The sequence below is a fragment of the Chelmon rostratus genome, chromosome 16 (genome assembly GCF_017976325.1).
Source record: "Chelmon rostratus isolate fCheRos1 chromosome 16, fCheRos1.pri, whole genome shotgun sequence".
Taxonomy (NCBI): domain Eukaryota; kingdom Metazoa; phylum Chordata; class Actinopteri; order Chaetodontiformes; family Chaetodontidae; genus Chelmon; species Chelmon rostratus.
This window is the reverse complement of record NC_055673.1, coordinates 23,813,919-23,832,678: the sequence shown is the minus strand read 5'-3', so window position 1 is coordinate 23,832,678 and position 18,760 is coordinate 23,813,919. Positions and strand designations below refer to the sequence as shown.

The 18,760-nt window shown below is 40.2% G+C and overlaps 1 protein-coding gene across 1 annotated transcript; it reads right to left on the bottom strand.

Moving 5' to 3' along the window:
* Positions 1–9,188: 9,188 nt before the first annotated feature.
* Positions 9,189–18,556, bottom strand: tmem106bb (transmembrane protein 106Bb). Its single transcript, XM_041954869.1, has 8 exons — positions 18,499–18,556; positions 17,147–17,350; positions 16,908–16,971; positions 15,225–15,384; positions 14,353–14,493; positions 14,221–14,270; positions 11,898–11,951; positions 9,189–11,805 (listed from the first exon to the last, which is right to left on the bottom strand). Exons 2-8 carry the CDS (start codon positions 17,340–17,342, stop codon positions 11,670–11,672), a joined length of 801 nt encoding a protein of 266 aa, XP_041810803.1. The 5' UTR covers positions 17,343–17,350; positions 18,499–18,556; the 3' UTR covers positions 9,189–11,669.
* Between the last annotated feature and the right edge of the window lie 204 nt (positions 18,557–18,760).

The following is an 18,760-nucleotide window of genomic DNA, read 5'->3' as shown; positions in this document are numbered from 1 at the left end:
TGTGCGGCAGCAGTGTTTCTGCTTTTGCTTTCTCTGGCTCTTAGACACACACAGTGGGTGTGTCCACATGCTGCCAACATACACACACCAGTATCCTCAAATACACATGCATGAATCGAGCTTTTCAGCACAAATATGTATGCACACACTGTTGATTTTTTTTTTTTTTTTTTTTTTTTGGTGATGGAAGAAACAACAAAAGAAAGAACTAAATGAAAAGAATTATATTTCAATAAATACATACATCATTTAAAATAACTTTTGAAGTGATTCATATATTGTTGATTGTTTTATAATAGAGATACATAAAAATCTATTCTAAATATAAAAGATGGTGTGATTTGCAAGAGAATTAATGTATAGATTAAAGCTGCAGCAATTGATTCTTTTTGGCCACTTGAGGGCAGCAACATTGACATATCACCATGACAACGCTGAAATCTTACCTCCTAGCAATGCTAACGTCTCAGCACTGTTCAGGCCTCCAGCAGAGACAGAACAGCATTACCTTTAATTTGGAGCTGTGTTTGTGTCAGTGTGCAGAAACCAACGCCAAGGTCTCTGTGCACAATAACCCCAGAAAACTAGTGTTACTACTTTTTTTGTTACAGTGCCACGAAATGATTTGTTTCACTGTCAGAATTTGATGCATTTGGTACAATAATATTCGGAAACTCTAGAAGAGCCGCACGATTGAATTATTTGATCTCACTCAAGGTAACGGAGGCCTAAGAGCTCTCTGGTGTGCATGCTGTATGGGCACCGGTGCTTATCTCAACTCAGGACATTGTTGTTGTTCTTCAGCACGCCTCTGCAGCAGCAACTGTCTTTATGAATATGTTTCACTACGAGTTTGTTCATCATTTAGCTGGTGTCAAATGTACTGCAGTCTCACATAGCTGCTAGTGACCCGTCCTTTGTCCTCTATAGTTATTATAGGGAAGCAGTTCTCTCAGCCTCTGTAAGACACAGTCCAAATGTCAGATTTGTCTGAATTTTCTCAGGTGAAACTCGTGTTAGGCAGACACATCTTATGATTTTCAGTATGCCTTCATGCCTTTTATTTCTAGCTGTTCTGAGCTGAGTTCAAAAGCAGCAGTTTTATAAATACGTTATAGCTTTCAGTTTACACAAATGTGTACATTCGTAATGTTCTTACTTTCTTGGTAAGTGTTCAAGGTAGATATCTAAAGTATCTTAAGGTTAAGCCCATCTCAGTCCCACTGTGATCCCATGGACTAAGTTCATTTTAGCCTGAAGATGAGTTTGGGAAATGAAGCGCAGTCTAGTAGGGATCAATGTAGCATGTGTCTTTTGTCACACACAAAGGTCCGTCCGTCTTAGTGAGTCTGAAAACAGTCTAGTAAACATGGTCAGATTTGAACATCTTGCTTTATAGACGATGAACACAACAGTATGTTCAACAGCATAATAAAGTAATGAACAACTCCAACATCTATCATTTCAAAGACATATCAAAGATTTTAACATTTAATGGGTTAGATTTGTTTACTATAATTGAACAAAATCTCCCACAGAATTTAAGCATATTCCCGACCTTGAAAACAAAAAGCATTTTTTAAACTTCCGGGACTTTGTACGAACGCTGAGCTCTTTACAAATCATACCAGGAAGATCTGATGTGCAGAGCCAGGAACTGTGACGACATTACAACACCACACTTTTCGCATGAAGACGTTGGTGTTTTTGGAGCATCATGGAGGAGCGTCTTTGCGTCCAGCTCCTCTAGTCGTGGGATGATTTCCAGAATCTGTTTGTCATAACTTGCGACACTATTGCGACACTGAGTTGTGCAATGTCGCCTTCAGACTCTGCAGTGACCACATTCAGTTTTGTCTATCCGTGACCTCCTAGATCCAAAAAGCAAGTGCACAATAACTTACTTTAGTATTTGGACAAATTTGAAATGACATGACATTTGAAAAATAATGCAGACAGTTACTGTTACCAAACAGCATGGAACACAAATTCATTCAAACAAACTGAATACTGTGAGTCTGATGTGAAACATTCAGCACCAGAAAAGGAAACACACTCTTTCTTTTCCTTTCCTGAGAAAATCTGTGGTCATTTTTTATCTGAGTGAGACTACAGTGATACAGTACAGATAAATCACAATGTAACTTCAATGCAAGAGACGAAGTGACATTGAAATGACCACATTATATAAAACATAATTACAATATTGTGACTGAAATACTTTCAGCATTCAGTGCATTGAAAGCCCCAGCTGGTTTCCTCAGCTTACACTCACTCTACCTGACCTGTTCCCTCGTAACAGCACCTTGTAGAGCCAGTCTCCACACAGCTCCAACTTGGGGTACTGCTCTTGAACTATATTTATACGTTACAGTTATTAAGGCAATGTGATCCACATAAGTGACTGCGATACAAAATGTTAGCACACCACATTACAAATCACTGGGATCTTACTGCAATTTTGGTACTTAACTAATCTACCAAGGAGGACTTTATTTGACAAAAATCAGCTTTCAAGAATCTGATTACACTAACGTTAGCAGGCGGAGTAAATTACACTTTGTTTTCCTCCACCCATGTAGGCTGAATGAACCACTCTTCCACAAATTTAAGGCATGCAGAGAGAGAAACTCCAAGCTTTGTGTTGGTGAAAGAGGAGTCTAGGAACAGGTGGTGCCATCTTTACTGAAACAAGCTGGACTTAGTTGATGCCGGTTTAGCTGACGAACACACGTGCACACGACAACATTCTCTGTGTTTTATGTGTAATATTCTCCACTAAATCGATGCTGCCTCAGCACTTTGCAACCTGCTGTCTTCAGTGCTCGGTTGGTTTATAAGCTGCTGCGTGCTTTTGGTGCATTACAGGATTGTCCAGTGTTTTCTGACGCAGTGATTTTCCATGAGGTTGGAGGTGATGGACATACATCGCAATTTTTATATACAGCCTCAGTGTGCTAAATGTTAATAAGTACATATGATCACTAATAAAGTGAATCATGTGGGGATTAGCTGGTTGGCTAATGTTAATGCACACAACATTTTAGAGTCACAAAAGTTGCTCACCTTTCTCCAAGCTATAGATATTTTATTTTAAGGTAACTTTGTTAAGGTAAACAATATGATTACTGTCTGACAATTAATAATTTACAGTTATTGGTCTTAATAACTGCCCTCAGTATTTGCTAATAACCAAACCTACTGGATCACACACAGTAAGAATAAAGAGTGAACTTAAAGCTGCTTCGAGGCAGTCATGCAAAACTACATCATCAAAGTGATGAAAGTGATATCATCATGTGACCAGCGGTCACCACCATCTGAGGACATTTCTATCACGACTGACAGTCTTCAACAGCAGCTGATTAAATCTATTCAAATACTCACAGACTCACGGATGTGCCGCACTAATGCAGTATCTCATATGATTAATCACATGTTGTTTCCTGTGAGTAATACAACTCCCCGCCGTGTCACACACCACTGGCAGCCGGAGTTCACACAGGGCGGACAGGACAAGCAAACAATGTTTGATGTGGTGATCTGAAGAAAGTCTGGCTGCTGCCAAATGTTGTTATTCACTCAAACTGATGCTGCTGTCTAACTTAGGAAGACTGAACATTCAGTATATTTATACCCACTCGAGACAGCAGGTCACTGGGTGAAATCAGGTTAGGTAGGAAACTGTTTGGAACCTGGTTACTGTATTTTCCAGTTTGACTGCAGCTGCTCAGTAATCAGATTTCTCTCCCTCCCCCTTATTTTAGAACAATATGCTTTGTATCTGTGTGTGTGTGCATGCATGTGTGCATCCGGACAGATGGCACAGAGGGCTTAGACGTAGGGCTTCTTGTTTTTTTTTGCCTTTGGCTCCCCGTAAACTCAATCTATATCTAGATTAAAGTCCTTCTATAATGTTCTTCAGACATCACGGTACAGAAATTGAAATTGTCCAGTCTTATAAATTCCTGGGAATTTGTCTTCACAGCAGACTCTGCTGGTTCAGAAACTCATGACAAAATTAATTCATTTAATCTTATCATAAATAGTTTCTGTTTTGAGGGAAATAATTATACAGTCAAAAATCATGTCAGTGCTTGACTACGGAGACATCCTTTAGTCTCATACTGCTCCATCAACCTTTAAACAACTTGATGCAGTTTATTGTTGTGCTTTGCATTTCATACGAGAAGATAAATATCACCTCATCATTGTGTACTAAATAAAAAAGTAGGCTGGCCCTCACTAGCAACAGGAAGAGAAGCTGCCACAGTGAATCACTTCTCTTATTTAAAACCACTGCTCCCCAGGGCAGACCTCAGGCTTGTTTCACTCTGGCTCCCCCTCGGATAAATACTGAACTCAGACTGTCTTCCACTACTGTGTACCTTATGAATTCAATGAATTAGAGCGAAAACTAAAGCTTGGTGGTGAATTTTGTGTCACTGTCTCTGATGCCGTTTGTGCTTTTGTTATATCTGGATATGTACAGTATGTTAAATACTGTAACAAATTATGATGACACTGGCTATTGTGCTTTCTATAATGATGGTAGTATAACAACTATAAAAATAATAATAATAATGTTGTGTAAAATAATTAATTTAGTGATCTGATATTTCATATTAAAAGCCCTCCAGTGGCTAAAATGGCATAGTGACTGACTCTATGTCTTTCAAAGCACAACCAATCAGGTCAAGGGTGTGAAAAATCACCCACCTCTGCAGCTGATCTGTAAACAATTTTTGAGCTTATGTCTGACCCCACCCACATCCTACACAGAGAGCTTCTGTCCTCCAGCAGAGGGCACAGTGATTCAGGCTGAACCGCCACAAGTACTCATTTATTCCCGTACATACAGTACGTAGGACTTAAAATGAAAGACTCCACTGGACATGGGTGTATAGAGGATGCTGTAGATGGATATGTGGGTGATGAACATTTTTACAGTATGTCTTTTATGATTGGTGGTTTTATGATGCACGTTGATGGTTTTACATCATTATTATTCCCTGGGGTGCACGTAGCTGGTGCACTAGTATGCATGTGCAACAAAAATCAGAAACGTGTAACATTGGTTATTTCAAAATGTGCCTTTGTGCACCAGGCAGCAGCTGAGTTGGGTCTGGGTTATAGAATGGACGATTGTGAATGGGATCACTGTTAATAGTTTGCTGCTAGAATCCAGCAGATAGCAGAAATGCAACACTTATGGCTGCCATCTGCCATAAAACTCAACAGAAGAAAACAGCCACTGTCAGAGGTCATCAACACAGGCTACAGGCGTTTCTTGCTAACACTTTTGATGTTATGAAGTAACTTACTATGAGAGACATTAAGTGGCTGCCTATCAACACGAAAGGAGTAAGGCGCATATGATACGACGAGCTAGTCCAGCTGAAAAGTTCAGCAGCCCACTTGCTAAATCATGAAACACATTTAATGAAGAACAACGGAAAGCTCTATGTAATGTTTTTTACCTGGCATTTCATGAGGCGTGAGGATTTTGTTTTATCAAAGCGGCTGGGAGTGAATGTTGGATTCATGTGAAGTTGGAACGTGGATAATGCAGGGCATCGCACAAACTATCAGTAGGGAGCTGAGAGTAAAGTTGCAGTCCACTGAATGTTGGGGGCTGCTCCCTGATGGATTGGAGGACATCACAAAAACCACCTCGCACCTTGACAGATGCTCCACTGAGAGTGGATGCAGTTAAAGCAAGCAGGAACACGCTTGGCAGCATCTTCTGTGCGTGACTTGGTCCAAATAGGTCATACAAACAATCCAGATTGTTGCTCCAAACAATCAGCAAGGTTGTTAAATGGTCTCTTACGCTGCCTTTGAGCAGTGCAGCATGTGAGAGAGCGTTCTCACATCTCACCATAATAAAATCCCAGTACAGAGCTCATCCGTCACATTGATCCACATTCACCTGTCAAAGACGACCACAGAGACACTTGACCCAAAGCCAGCTGTTGACCTGTGGATAAAGACACCTGGGGGGTGCAGGTCTATTTCTCTAATAAAAGAGAAATATTTAGGCCTGTTATTGCTTAATATTTTCACTTTATTACAAAATAATTGAAACGTGGGAAAATCCACAATGATGACCAGATACTTCACTAGAAAATGCTCTCATGACACCTTTGCCAAGGAGGCAGTCAGTGCTCAATACAAAACAGTTCAACTACCAACGAATGAGTCCTCATCGCAATAAATAAAAAAGGATCTCAGGAAGCAAACAAAGATACTCAGTTTGAGACTCAGCACAACAGTCACTTAGAAAATAAACCCAGCAGTCGGGGCCTCTGCCACTGCTGAGTAATGTCAGATCGGAGCTTTTTCTGAATTCATCAGTATTTTTGGGGACAGGATGCTTTGGTGGATCAGATGAGGCCTGCAGACTTCCTGCTGACAATCACTGACTTATGTGACATCTGATTAATGTCTGTTTGGCCCACCTTTCTTTTGGAAGTTGCTCCAGTTCTTCTTGACAACAGCTCAACCAGGCTGAATGGGGGGTGTCAGGGCACAACCTTTTTCAGATCTCTATTGAGTTTAGGTGTCAGGAGATCCTGAGCAGTCTGGAAAGCGTTTTCACTCAGCATTGCTCTACATTGTTCTGCGTCTATCTTTCCCTCTATTCTGACTAATCATGCCTTTACCTGCAGAAGGAAGACAGGGAAGACACAGATTAAGCGTTTTCATCAAGAAAGAGAAGAATAGCTTCTACGCCTCCACACTCAGCTGTTTTCCTCTGCTGTTCAGCCGCTGTGGAAGCAACATTACGGCCCTGTTATCGTCTGAGCTCAAAAGAGCACCAGACAGACTGAAACACACATTAATCATTTCCGCAGTGATCTCAAGGAGGAGGTTTTTGTCTAGACAGAGAAAGTTAATGCTAGTCTGCTACTGTAGAGCAGTTGTCAACTTATCAGAAGGTCGGTGGTTTGCTCCCTGGCCTCAACAGTCTACATGTCGGAGTATCCTTGGGCAAGATACTGAACCCTTACCCAAATTGCTCCCATCGCTGTGTGACTGAGCAGGTGGCCTAGCCGCCATCCCATGAATGTGTGTGTGAATGGGTGAATGCAGACTTGTGTGAGCTTGGGTAAGCGCTTTGAGTGGTTGTCAGACTAGAAAAGCGCTATATAAATACAGTTCATTTTCTATTCGTTTATTGTTTAAGCTTTACTGTATCATGAAATTAACCGCCCGCCTCCTGCTGTTGCTGTTTGAGATACCTCAATCATTGTGTTTGATGCTCGTTACTGTGTCCTTAGCATGTTATGTTGATTGCGCCGTCGGGCTTTGTTATTTTTCTGCCACTGCGGTAAAGCTGGTAAGCTGTACTATCTGCTAAAAGACCAGAACCACAGCTGGTGGATGCTGTTCCTGTGTGATAAAGAGACAGTTATTGTGTCTTTCTGTGGCAATTAACATCTCTGTTTGCTTTGCTTTGAGTTCCTTTCCCTCTCACCCACACACTAACCCACACACACCTTAAAGGTGCAGATAGCAGTGGTACAATTGAGCATTGCTCTCTGCCATCTCATGTTCAGGGAAATCATGGACAGCGTGTCCTCCGGGCTAAAGAGGAGATGACCAGACCATCCGGCGTGTTATTAGTGCACAGTTCAAAAGCCAGCATCCGTGGTGGAACTGAATATATGCAGGTTTTGAAGCAACACATGCTGCCAAGTAGTCAACGTCTTTTTCAGAGAAGGCCTAAAATGTTTCAGCAAGACAATGTCAAACCACATTCTGCACGTGTCACAACAGCATGAGCCCGGGTGCTAAACTGACCTGCCTGCAGTCGCCACTTGTCACCCATGTTTTCCTTTGTCGTATTTTCCGTTTCCTGATGTGCCAGTAGAGTGTAGTTAAAAGAAGAGGTGATGCAACACGACCCGGTCCCAAATGTTTTGAAATGTGTTGCTGGCATCAAATTCTAAATGAGGTAATTTTCAAAAACAATGAATTTCTCTGCTTCAGCAATTGATGTGTTGCCTTTCTGCTAATTTCAATTGACTATGGGGCTTCAGTGTTTTACAAATCATCACATTCTGTTTCTATTTCCATCTTAGTGTCCCAACATTTGTGGAAACAGGGTTGTATGTATATACAGTACATACACAAACACACAAAATCACTGCACAGATAATCATGTTATAAAACTTTATTTATGCTCCCACAACAGTCACTGTGAATAATGACCAACAAAATCTAAAATGACATTAGAGTTAGGAGTCTAAAATAACCTTTCAAATGTTAAACACAGGGACTGATAACACTGGTGTATGTTAGAATAAAAAAAAAACAAAACAAAACTTGTGCTTTTCTTTAAAGATCACTCGCTGCTACACGTTGTAATTTAACAAAGTTCATATGAAGATATTATTAACACAACTTCTTAGTATTTACAGGATGTTCACATGAATCATTCACAATTCCAGATATGCCAGATGTTTCTTTAAATTCAAAACAGCTTTGAGACACAACTGGATGATTTTCAGTCAAAGATGAAAAATTTTAGAGCTTCATCAACAAAATAAATTAGGTGGAATATTCCTATTAGTATTTTAAAATGTTGTTCTGTTAAAAGACCAGAACCACAGCTGGTGGACTCGGTTTGCATGCTGTTCCTGTGTGATAAAGAGACAGTTATTGTGTCTTTCTGTCTCAATTAAGATCGCTTATTGCTTTGCTTTGAGTTCCTTTCCCTCTCTCCCCTCACTCACACACACACTGACCCACACACACCTTAAAAGTGCAGAGAGCAGTGGTACAATTCAGCATTCACATGAATCATTCACAACTCTTTAAATTCAAAACAGCTTTGAGACACAACTGGATGATTTTCAATCAAAGATGAAAAAATATACATTTGAGAGTTTGATCAACAAAATAAATTAGGTGAAATATTCCCATTAGTATTTTAAAGTTGTTGTTTTTTTTTTTTTTGGTTTGTTTTGTTTTTTTAAAGGTACAAAAATGAGAACACCATTTCCAGGATGACACCAACACAGGTAGAAGAATGTGGTAGTGAGTACACATAATATGCAAATCAGCATGTATGGTCAAAATGGCCATTAAATTACATGCCCACCCCCCCCCCCCCCCCCCCCAGAAATGTTAGAAAGTTGGAAATTCTGATTACATGATGAAAAAAAATATTATTACTGCTGATAACAAAAAAAAAAGCCCTTCATGATTAATCAACCTAAAGGCTTCAGTGGTCGATGATCTGTCCACATGTCTGCATTGCTTCTGACGTGTGAAATAGAATCAATACTCGGAAATTTGATTTCCAATGTAGAACAGCTTAAAACATATTGAAAACCTAAACGGTGATAGGAATTGACCAGTTGTTTTCGAAAAAGGAATGCCCAAGAATTTGGATAGACAGATTAATCAATAAATAAAATCAGTGTTAGATGCAGTCCTACAGCAGTCCAACATTTAAGGAAATGCGCTTGTTCACCACTGTACTCAGATAAAGACAAGAAGACTTTTTCTGTTTCATCTCTGTGTGGCCAGTACAGAGATGGGCTGAGGACATGTTTCTTTCTAGCTTAGCGCAAACACTGGACATATGGGGGAACTGCTAGCCTAGTGTTCCTCTTAAGTGAAAAATCGAGAGCTAATTTAAGACTATCTGTCAAATAATTTTGCTTGTACTGCCAAGAACTAGTGCACTCACACTCTTTGCACACTCTGTGCAGCATCGTATACTTTTTCTTCCTTTGTCTAAAGGGGAGTTCTGGCCTGGTCACACCAGAAAGCGACACAATGGAATCTGGAACAGGTGGTGCTGGAGGCATAGTGAGCTAACCGGGTGCTAACCAGCCGAGCCGTGTCTAATTAATAGCTCGGTCACGATAATAAACGAGTCTCAGAACTGTCTACAAACCATGCCTCTTTTGTTGAGCAGTTTTTACTTCACTAGCATTATATGGAGCATGTGGCGCCACACAGCTAACAGGCTATGATGACTTCCCAGCTCACCATTAAATTAAAGATCAGCCTTGTTAAGGTAAGTTTGCTGTTTAGGAGTGCAAAAGCAAATGTTAACGTTCATCAAAGTTGACTTGTGAAAGACGTACAAAGATTTACTTTACTCCCACAAGCAAATTCAAACACTGCGGGCATTCTGTTGAAATGAAATGGCTTTGTTTCTAAATGCTGGTGTGGGGGGGCCTTAAATCTTCAAATAGCAAATATTAGATTCAAAATTCTCATCTGACTATTGGTAAAAAGGTAAGAAAGCATATTTCCCAAAATGTCTCAAGCCAGACAAGCTAGACAAACTAGATCACAGGAACACGCAGAGGTCTGACTGCAGCCTACGAGGAGTGTCTTCATTTCATTAGAAAGTTGGAGACAAAAAAAACAGCAATATAATTAATGTACCTGTGCGTAAAACAGCAGATTGTACAATTCATAGCGGACAGTGCAGCCAGAGAGAAACATTATGAACAACACGAGCTTATCTCAGAATCACACACAGCAGTGTCTGAATACTCTTAAGCATGCAACGACACCACCTTCTGTAGGTCCTTCTCCATAGAGCCTAACACACTGTGGTGGAGGAACACGCTTTAGAGAACTTTAAACTGCAGTTTAAATGCATTTTAAATCAACTTATAAAGTTTGGTAGGTATCTCTATCAAGTTCTTTTGTTGCTTTTAACACAACTGGAAAATCAGAAATCATAGATCACGGTTTATAACAAACACAAGAGTGGAATCTAAAAACTACAGTGATGTCACAATAATTGAAATTATGATGCCACTTCAGTGTTGTTGGAAAGAAATCTAATCCCATACTGAATCATATCAATGATACTTTCATTCTGTGAAGCAGGAAATGCTTAAAACTCATTTTCTCTGTGACCACTTCAGTGTAAAGATACCAAGCTTATAATAGGTTTTTTAAGATGATCATTGAAATGATCAGTAGTAAGCCCAAACTTAATATTACAGACCACTTCATCCACGTATGAAACTTCAAGATTTTTGGACTTCTGTCTGAAATACGTCCATAGAATTGCTTATTGAAAACTGTCCTGCATTTAAGTTGGTCATTTCAAACACTGATACACTTTATAGTTTGGCATATTTTGCTAGACAAAACATAGAAACATTTATACTCTTCAAACTAGGGATTGGAAATACCCAGCCCCACCTCAGGAAGTAACCAAGTATTAAAGCAGTGACAGTGGAATAAGACTGTAGAGAAAGACGTTTGAGCAACACAAAAACATCATTTACTATCTTGACAAAATGAGACAATTCACTGATGCTCTGTTACCTTGAGGCCTAAAATGTGACGGTAACTATGCTCTATGTGTCCAGAGAGTGGTGGAAAATAAAATTGCTGATCAGCATCACCTCAAGAAGCTGTCAACATACTCACTTGCAGCTCAAGAAGAAAACAAGGGAGGTGAACTGAATTGTCATTGCTGCAGCTGATCAAGCAAACAGCTCAAAACATTCAACTACGTGATTGCAAAGTGCTCCCCCAACATAATTTTCTTATTTTACGTGAATTTTTTTCTAGGAAACATTGTGGTTTTGTGACAACAGCAGTTTGTTAGAGAGCGCAGGTGGAGGAGAAGGGAAAACACAGACCCCGATGTGGGGCCGGTGAGGAGGACAGTGGAGGGGTTACTCAGCGGGATGTGGGATGCTGAACGTCTTGGTCCCTCTGATAGAGGTGGTGTTTCCTCCACAGTCCACGTACTGGTACATCTCCTGAGACACCTGCTCCGCATGACCAAAGTATGTCGTGGTGACGGTCACTCTGCAGAGGGTGGAGAGGGACGAATCAAACTCCGCTTGGTAAACACAAATGTTTACACCAAGGTTAGAATAAATGACATCAACACAACTTACTGCATCATGAGGACAATGTTGTGGACCTTGATGGTTTGCAGAGTGCAGTAGTCACTGGAAAACAAAACCAGGGATTTTAAATGTGGACAAGCTAAAAAGTAACTAACAATATTTTCAAGTGTGAGGTGTGAAGACATCCCTTTTTAACCCAGTCCAAGGGTGGATGAAAGTAAAGATTAAAAAGGAGTTAAGGCACCCCATAACCCCATAATTTACTGTAAGGGGTGTTTCATATCATGATTAAACGGTGGGTGTGATTAAACGAATTAAAAAGATGGACCCTCGACATAACATCTCTAAGATCTCTCAGAAGCTTTCCTGGGCATCTTTAAGAATAAGACTGATGTTATTCAAGATTTCCACTCTTAATCAGGAAAAGAACAAAACTAACACTGTATTAGTCCAAAAGACTAAAATAGTCCAGCGTTACTCAGACAGCAGGAAATCATGGATTAGTTGGGGGCTATTTTCAACAGTGGATGAATCCACAGTTGTTGCTCTAGTGAATTTGTGGGTTTGAGTAAAAATAAACTACAGTGTCAAGGAACATGTTACCCAGCGAAGCACTGTGGATCACTGATGTGTTTTTAAAAGTTTTCTGACAAAAATGGAGCTGTATGGCATAGAGGAAGAAGACATATCAGGATGTGATTTTACAGGATACGTTCATCGTGGGTTAGGGTCTTTTCTTTGGATTTCTTGACAACAAGAAAAATCTTAAGAAAATTTCATGTACAGTTAATTCGACAGTAGTAAATAAAATATGTATTCACAAAGCATCCTAGCCCTTCAGAGAGCCCCTACTGTGAAAAACCATTAGCAGTATAGAGGAGGACTTTTCAGAGGCCAAAGAATTTCTTAAATGGTGGAAAGACAAAGAGGAAGGAAAAATATTCTCCAAACGCTGAATGACACTACAGAGCAGAAGGTGCAGGGATGGTGTTTGTGGCCAGTCTCATCTGAGATGTGCTCACATCATGTTGTTGGTGTTACTGATGAGAGTCATATTTAAGGCAGTGTTAACAGGCCTATCAAATACATCATGCACTGAAATTACTAACATATAGCATATAAACACAACAACTATCAGCATGTGAGCAGGTTACTGTGCCAGAAGACCTCTGTTTTTACTTGTATTTTGAAGGCGACTTTTAAAGTACAGAGCTTACTGTTGGGAATTACACCATCTCTTAATATAGACTAATTCTATGATTAGGTCCATTGATTTCACTGAACATTATCACTAAGAGTGTCGTGTGTTTTTAGCAATCAATCACACCTTTGAAAAATATGCGTCATACCTATCGACAGGGTCAACCACGCCTGCTCACTAAGATAAAAGTTTCAGCCCCTGCCTTGCTCAGAGTTGCTCTGAGAATTCCCCTAAATCTTTCTAAGTTAGAAATGTTGAGGCTAAGTTAGGAGCTCTCTCACAGGACTCTCACAATGATTGTGTGCTGTTTTAGTTTGCTGCTACTTTTTCCCCTTCATTGGAGGGGAGAATTATAGAATAAACTATTTCTCAAATAAATATTCAACTGAATAAAGAAGAATGAACAGAATCATGAGACACAGCTCCAGACTAGCTTTTTCCACTGGTAGTTCTGGTGCTTCTTGCTGAAACTTTTAGGCACACCAGCACAAACTTTTGAGCACCACTTAAACAACACTCTTTGTTCATTTTAAAGTAAAAAGTCCCAAAGTGAAGACATTAGAAAAACCATTAATAGATAGAAAGCTTGTCTTAAAACTGACGTGTGTGCTCCAAGCTGCCTCAACTTCAAACCACACCCTGCATCAGGCCAAGGGCAGAGGTAAAACAAGTAATTCCTGCAGAGACTCTGTTTTCTGCTGAGTAACATTAACACACCTGTACAGAAAAAAAAAAAAAAAAAAACAGAATAAAAGAAATAAAATACAGTAACACAATAAAATAAATAACAATAAAACAATGAATAAAAAATGGAATAAAATAATAGATACATTCAACATCTCAAAGTGTCAAAAGCCAGGGAGAAAAGATGGGTTTTCAGATGGGATTTAAAAACAGACAGAGAGGAGGCCTGTCTGATATGGAGAGGTAGATCGTTCCATAGTTTTGGAGCTGCTACAGCAAAGGCACGGTCACCTCTGAGCTTGCGCCTGGTTTTTGGTACACTCAGGAGCAGCTGATCAGCTGACCTGAGAGAGTGGGGGGGTGAATAAGGCTGCAGCAGCTCAGAGAGGTAGGGCGGGGCAAGGCCATTGAGGGATTTAAAAGTAAATAAAAGAATTTTAAACATGGCCGGTGGTCCATGCCTGGTTTAGTATACACAGTACTTACTACATGTAGTTCATCTCATCTGCGAGGATGGTGGGGACCATATAATCTATCTGAAATCAGAAATGGAGACAACATATAGTCAAGAGTCGTCAGAGAGGAATGGTTAACTGGTGAGCAGACACTGAGCTGTACCTGTTTCATGTCCAGAGGACTGATGGCAGTGGTGTTACTGATGCGAGATTTACCAATCACCGTCTTGGCAAACTGCACCTGAGCTGTGATATTGGCCACCTCCACGGAGTAGTAGTTGTTGTTGGTGATATTGAGAGTGTTCTGGGGGAGAACCAGCATTGGAAGAGTTATTAGTCTAAGTTGTATACTACTAGCAGTAGACATTGGTTTCCTCAACCCATAACACCATAAAAACACAGTTTTTATATCATGGGTGTGTGTTTGTGGGTGAGGGAGGTGTAGGTGGAGTATCCCCTGCAACTATAGAGTCATTTTAAAAGTGTATGATGGTACATTTATACAGCTGTGCCCCCCAGCTGACATTTTTCCATCATTTGAGACTTTTCCTTATGAAAATTAGCCTGGCCACTCATTATTAAATCACAGTCAAATCAAAGATGTACTTTGTTTTTTTCTTTGAGGTGCATTTTGTAAACTTTCAGGTAATTACCCAGCCCGAATGAGCCCTTAATTCAGTCCTCAAAGCCAATCACTGTCCACTTAATGATCATCAGTAAACTGGGCTCGAGGGTGCACAGTTTATCTAGTGACATACCATACATACATACTATCAGCACCTTCCTCTTTGCCTTTTTGAGGTTATTAATCATTTATCCACAAGAGGGCAGCAAAGACACAACTTTGGAGATGGTGTTCTTGAGCAGGGAGGGTTTTTGATTGTGTCAACCACTCCGGAGAAACAGCTGAAAAGATGCTTTGTATATCTAAAGCACACTTTTATATCATCCTATACAGTTATTGTATTTGGAGTACAATGCATTTAAATCATAATGGAAGGACCGATATTTTTAAACTGTGCAGCCAAAGCTCACCGTGATGTTGAGATAGACGCTGCGCTTGTCTTGGTCGTAGCTGACAAAAACGGACTTCACCCCAACGTAGGACACATCAATGGAGCGCGGGAAGAGGAAGAACACAGCCAGACTGGACAGTAGCAGGCAGACCACCACAGATGCTGAAACATACAACTTCCTGAAGAGGACACAAGATAACCACATGATTCCCTTGCTTAACACACAATGTGAACTACAAATGTTGGACAGATTTCATTTCAAATTTGTATCTGTACTTTCATATCTTAATTTTATTTTTGAATTTTGCTGGTCAGCATGAATTTTGTCGAAGGATCAACTTGTGTGAATGACTTGTGACTAGTTACAGCTAATGCTCTACATTCTGCCACAGGCTGTACCAGTGGTGAATGTAGTAAACAGATCAAATAGGTGTTTATGCCTTTTGTCAACTTTTTATTTGGAAAGGTTAAAAATACCAGTTGCTAATTAATAGTAATCTACCTGGAATGTGTATTTGGGTGTATTTAATGGGTAGAGACACTGCTCTGCTAGAAGATGTCACTTTGTGTGGCAGGGAGGAACCCTGTTAAAGGAACAATTCAACTGAATATGTTTCTGTTTCACAATATGAAGAAACAATAATATTTTATTGACCAGTGGTCAATAAAATATTATTGCTATTTTATTGACCAGACTGATACCACAGTCTTTGACCAGTGGTATCAGTAAGTGGATTAAATGTATTGAATCATGTGGATATTAAAATCTACTGCACAATGTGGTGGCTGCATTGGTGTGGTGAGGCTGTGGTGGCAAGGCATTGTTTCACATTTGAAATGCACCTATCCACCTCCTTTCTTTCTTGAATATGATTCTGTATGTGGTTTACAGAATCTCACAACAGAAGGACACACAGCTGGACTTGGGGTGTGGTTAACACAGCTTGGCATAAAGACTGGAGGCAGGGGGGAAACAACCAGCCTGGCTCAGTCCAAAGTTCAAATATACGCCTACCATTAAAAGCTTGCTAATTAACAAGTTGCATCCAGTTTGATAAATCCATCTAACACAAATATAAACATGTCAGTACAGGGGGTGTTAGGTGTGCAAACCATTTCTGGTTGAGCAATAGTTTAGGTGTAGTGACAGTGAGCAGCTTCCTGAGGTCTTGTTGTCACAGTGAGGTTGCCAAGCTGGCAACCTCACTGTGACAACAAGACCTCACTTGTGCTTATCAACCACAACAGGGAACTTGCAGTGCGCGCAATTCTCTATTACATCTATTGTCTATTCTTATATTGGGAAAGAACCCTGTTCTGCCAAATCAAATGCCTTCTGCATTTTTTGATAAACTGTCCATTGACCCTTTCTTCCTCTCATAACTCTAATATGTGTTAATATAAAAACCATGTTGTTGTTTTGGGATTTGTAGTTGGTAGAGCTGCAGTACGTCACAGTAATAGTGAATAGAGAATAATGTGCATACTCAAGCAAATCAGTATCAAGCTTAGGTGGAAAAATGTCTGTGCAATTTAAAAAATGAGTTCTGAACAAACTATTTTGTGCATATTAGCTAAACCTGGATCTTTAGTTCAACTTCCCATTGTTATGCCAAAATGAGAGATGTTCCGTCATTAAAACATTGTTGGTGGCTCTGTCTAACATTTCTTCCTAAGGGCACCCAAAGGAAAGAGTACTTACGTCCTCCTGGGCCGCAGCCTTTGGTCACTGTACGGAATCAATGCCACAAGTTGGTTTTCTTGTCCTGAAACACAGGCAGTCACTGTCAGCTCTTTTGGGAACTAAATCTCCCTAATCCCCCTACTTTAGGATTACCACTAGACATCGTAAAATCATGTGGCTATGGAAGACAGACAGCTCACTTTTCAGTCTTCATTCAGCTTGTCTAACTGTTCTAACCCCAACCTGACTGGTGTTACCTCGGGGAATCCTCCCGGTGCCCTGGCATGTCGGACAAGTCACACTGTCCCGTCCTGTGAACTCCACATAGGGAAACTGGGAGACGTCACCACCCTTCCCGTCCTCAGTTTGTGTGTCCTCCAGAGGAGAGGTCAGGCTGTCCTGACCCTCACCTTGGCCTGTTAGCTTAGTGAGGTGGGAAAAAGACTTCCCCATAGTCACACCTGGAAAACCAAGAACACTCTGTGATTCACACTGTCTGCTGGCCGTCTGTCCATACCTGAGTTCAGTGACTGGCTGACTGTCCGGGACCAATGGAAAGCAATGTTGAACAAGTAAACAGTGAGAGGCCAGTAGAGCTGCTAAGATTAGTTGATCAATAGAAAACATTTCTCATAATTGATTAATCGTGTTGAGTCAATTTCTAAAAAAATCCAAACTTCTCTAAATCCAAACTTCTCTAAATCCAGCTTCTCAAATGTGACAACTTGCAGCTTTTCTTTTTCACACATTACAGTAAACTGAAAATTTGTGGGCTTTGGAATGCTGGACAGACAAAACAAGAAGTCTAATGACATCAACATGTGCTCTTGGCTATTATGATTGGCATTTTCACTGTTATATTAACCAAATGAAAAATTAAGAAAATATTCAGTAGACTACTTGATAATCAAAACAGTCGTTTGTTGCAATCCTAACCCTTACACTGGTTACGATCACAAAAATATAGTTTCAGCAAGAGCCTGACTGATAAATAGGCCAGGCTGATACAATGTGGTGCTCAGAGAACACACAGAGACAGACAGGCAGCCGGCCAACGCTGTCAGCCATAACTTCCTGCTGACCGGCTCTCGGTGTCAGACAAAGTTGCACAGCATATGTGTTATAACGAGGGAATTCCTCGTGCCAAGCTGCTGTTAACAATATCTAAATTGAAGCCGGTCTACAAAGTGTAACGTCAGTGTTTAGTTTAACGATGCCACCGCTAACACTGGCTTGGTTTAGGCCTGATAACTTTAAGTTGGATCAAGTGACATAACAAGCCACGAAGGCAGTTGACATTAGTAAAATAACGCTGTTGGCAGGAGAGACGTAACTGACAATGGAGCTACAAACATTTTATAATAAGCCAAAGTGACAAAGAAGCTGTCAAAATGCCTTTTTAAAAGAAAACCACACCAGTTAGCTTGCTAGCTAACTAGCTGATGGCTAACAAACTGTCAAAAATAACATAAGCCGTAGCCAATATTAGCTATACAACAGCTAGCTTACCTAGCAAGCTAGTTTAATATCAAACAAAGTCTATCCTTCAGGAATGATACAATGCATACTGACGCAATAACACGTAATTTGATTGAAATGTGAAAATTACCTGAATGTGACCCTTCTGTTTAGTAGACGACAGCTGCTCGTTGGTCATGCAGTTTTATTTTTCCGGTGAAAAACAGACATGCGCGGATATGAGACATTCATGACCGTAGGAAAACTGGCTTCTACCCTTTTAAGAACTGGAAATCACTTCAGTTCCGTAAGAATGCCACTAAGAAAAAGTAGAGAATACTTGGAAATGAATAATAAATTCGCTTATGTTTTATGTTAACTTACTATTTGATTTTGTATTAAAAGTAACCTAC

Bases quoted from the DNA above. Each gene is read 5' to 3' on its own strand.
- tmem106bb (XM_041954869.1), bottom strand. From the start codon at position 17,342: ATGGGGAAGTCTTTTTCCCACCTCACTAAGCTAACAGGCCAAGGTGAG. The intron at 14,494-15,224 runs GTGAGCTTTGGC...GTTCTCCCCCAG, and splicing joins GCGTCTATCTCAACATCACG to AACACTCTCAATATCACCAA. The intron at 11,806-11,897 runs GTAAGTTGTGTT...CACCCTCTGCAG, and splicing joins AACATTGTCCTCATGATGCA to AGTGACCGTCACCACGACAT.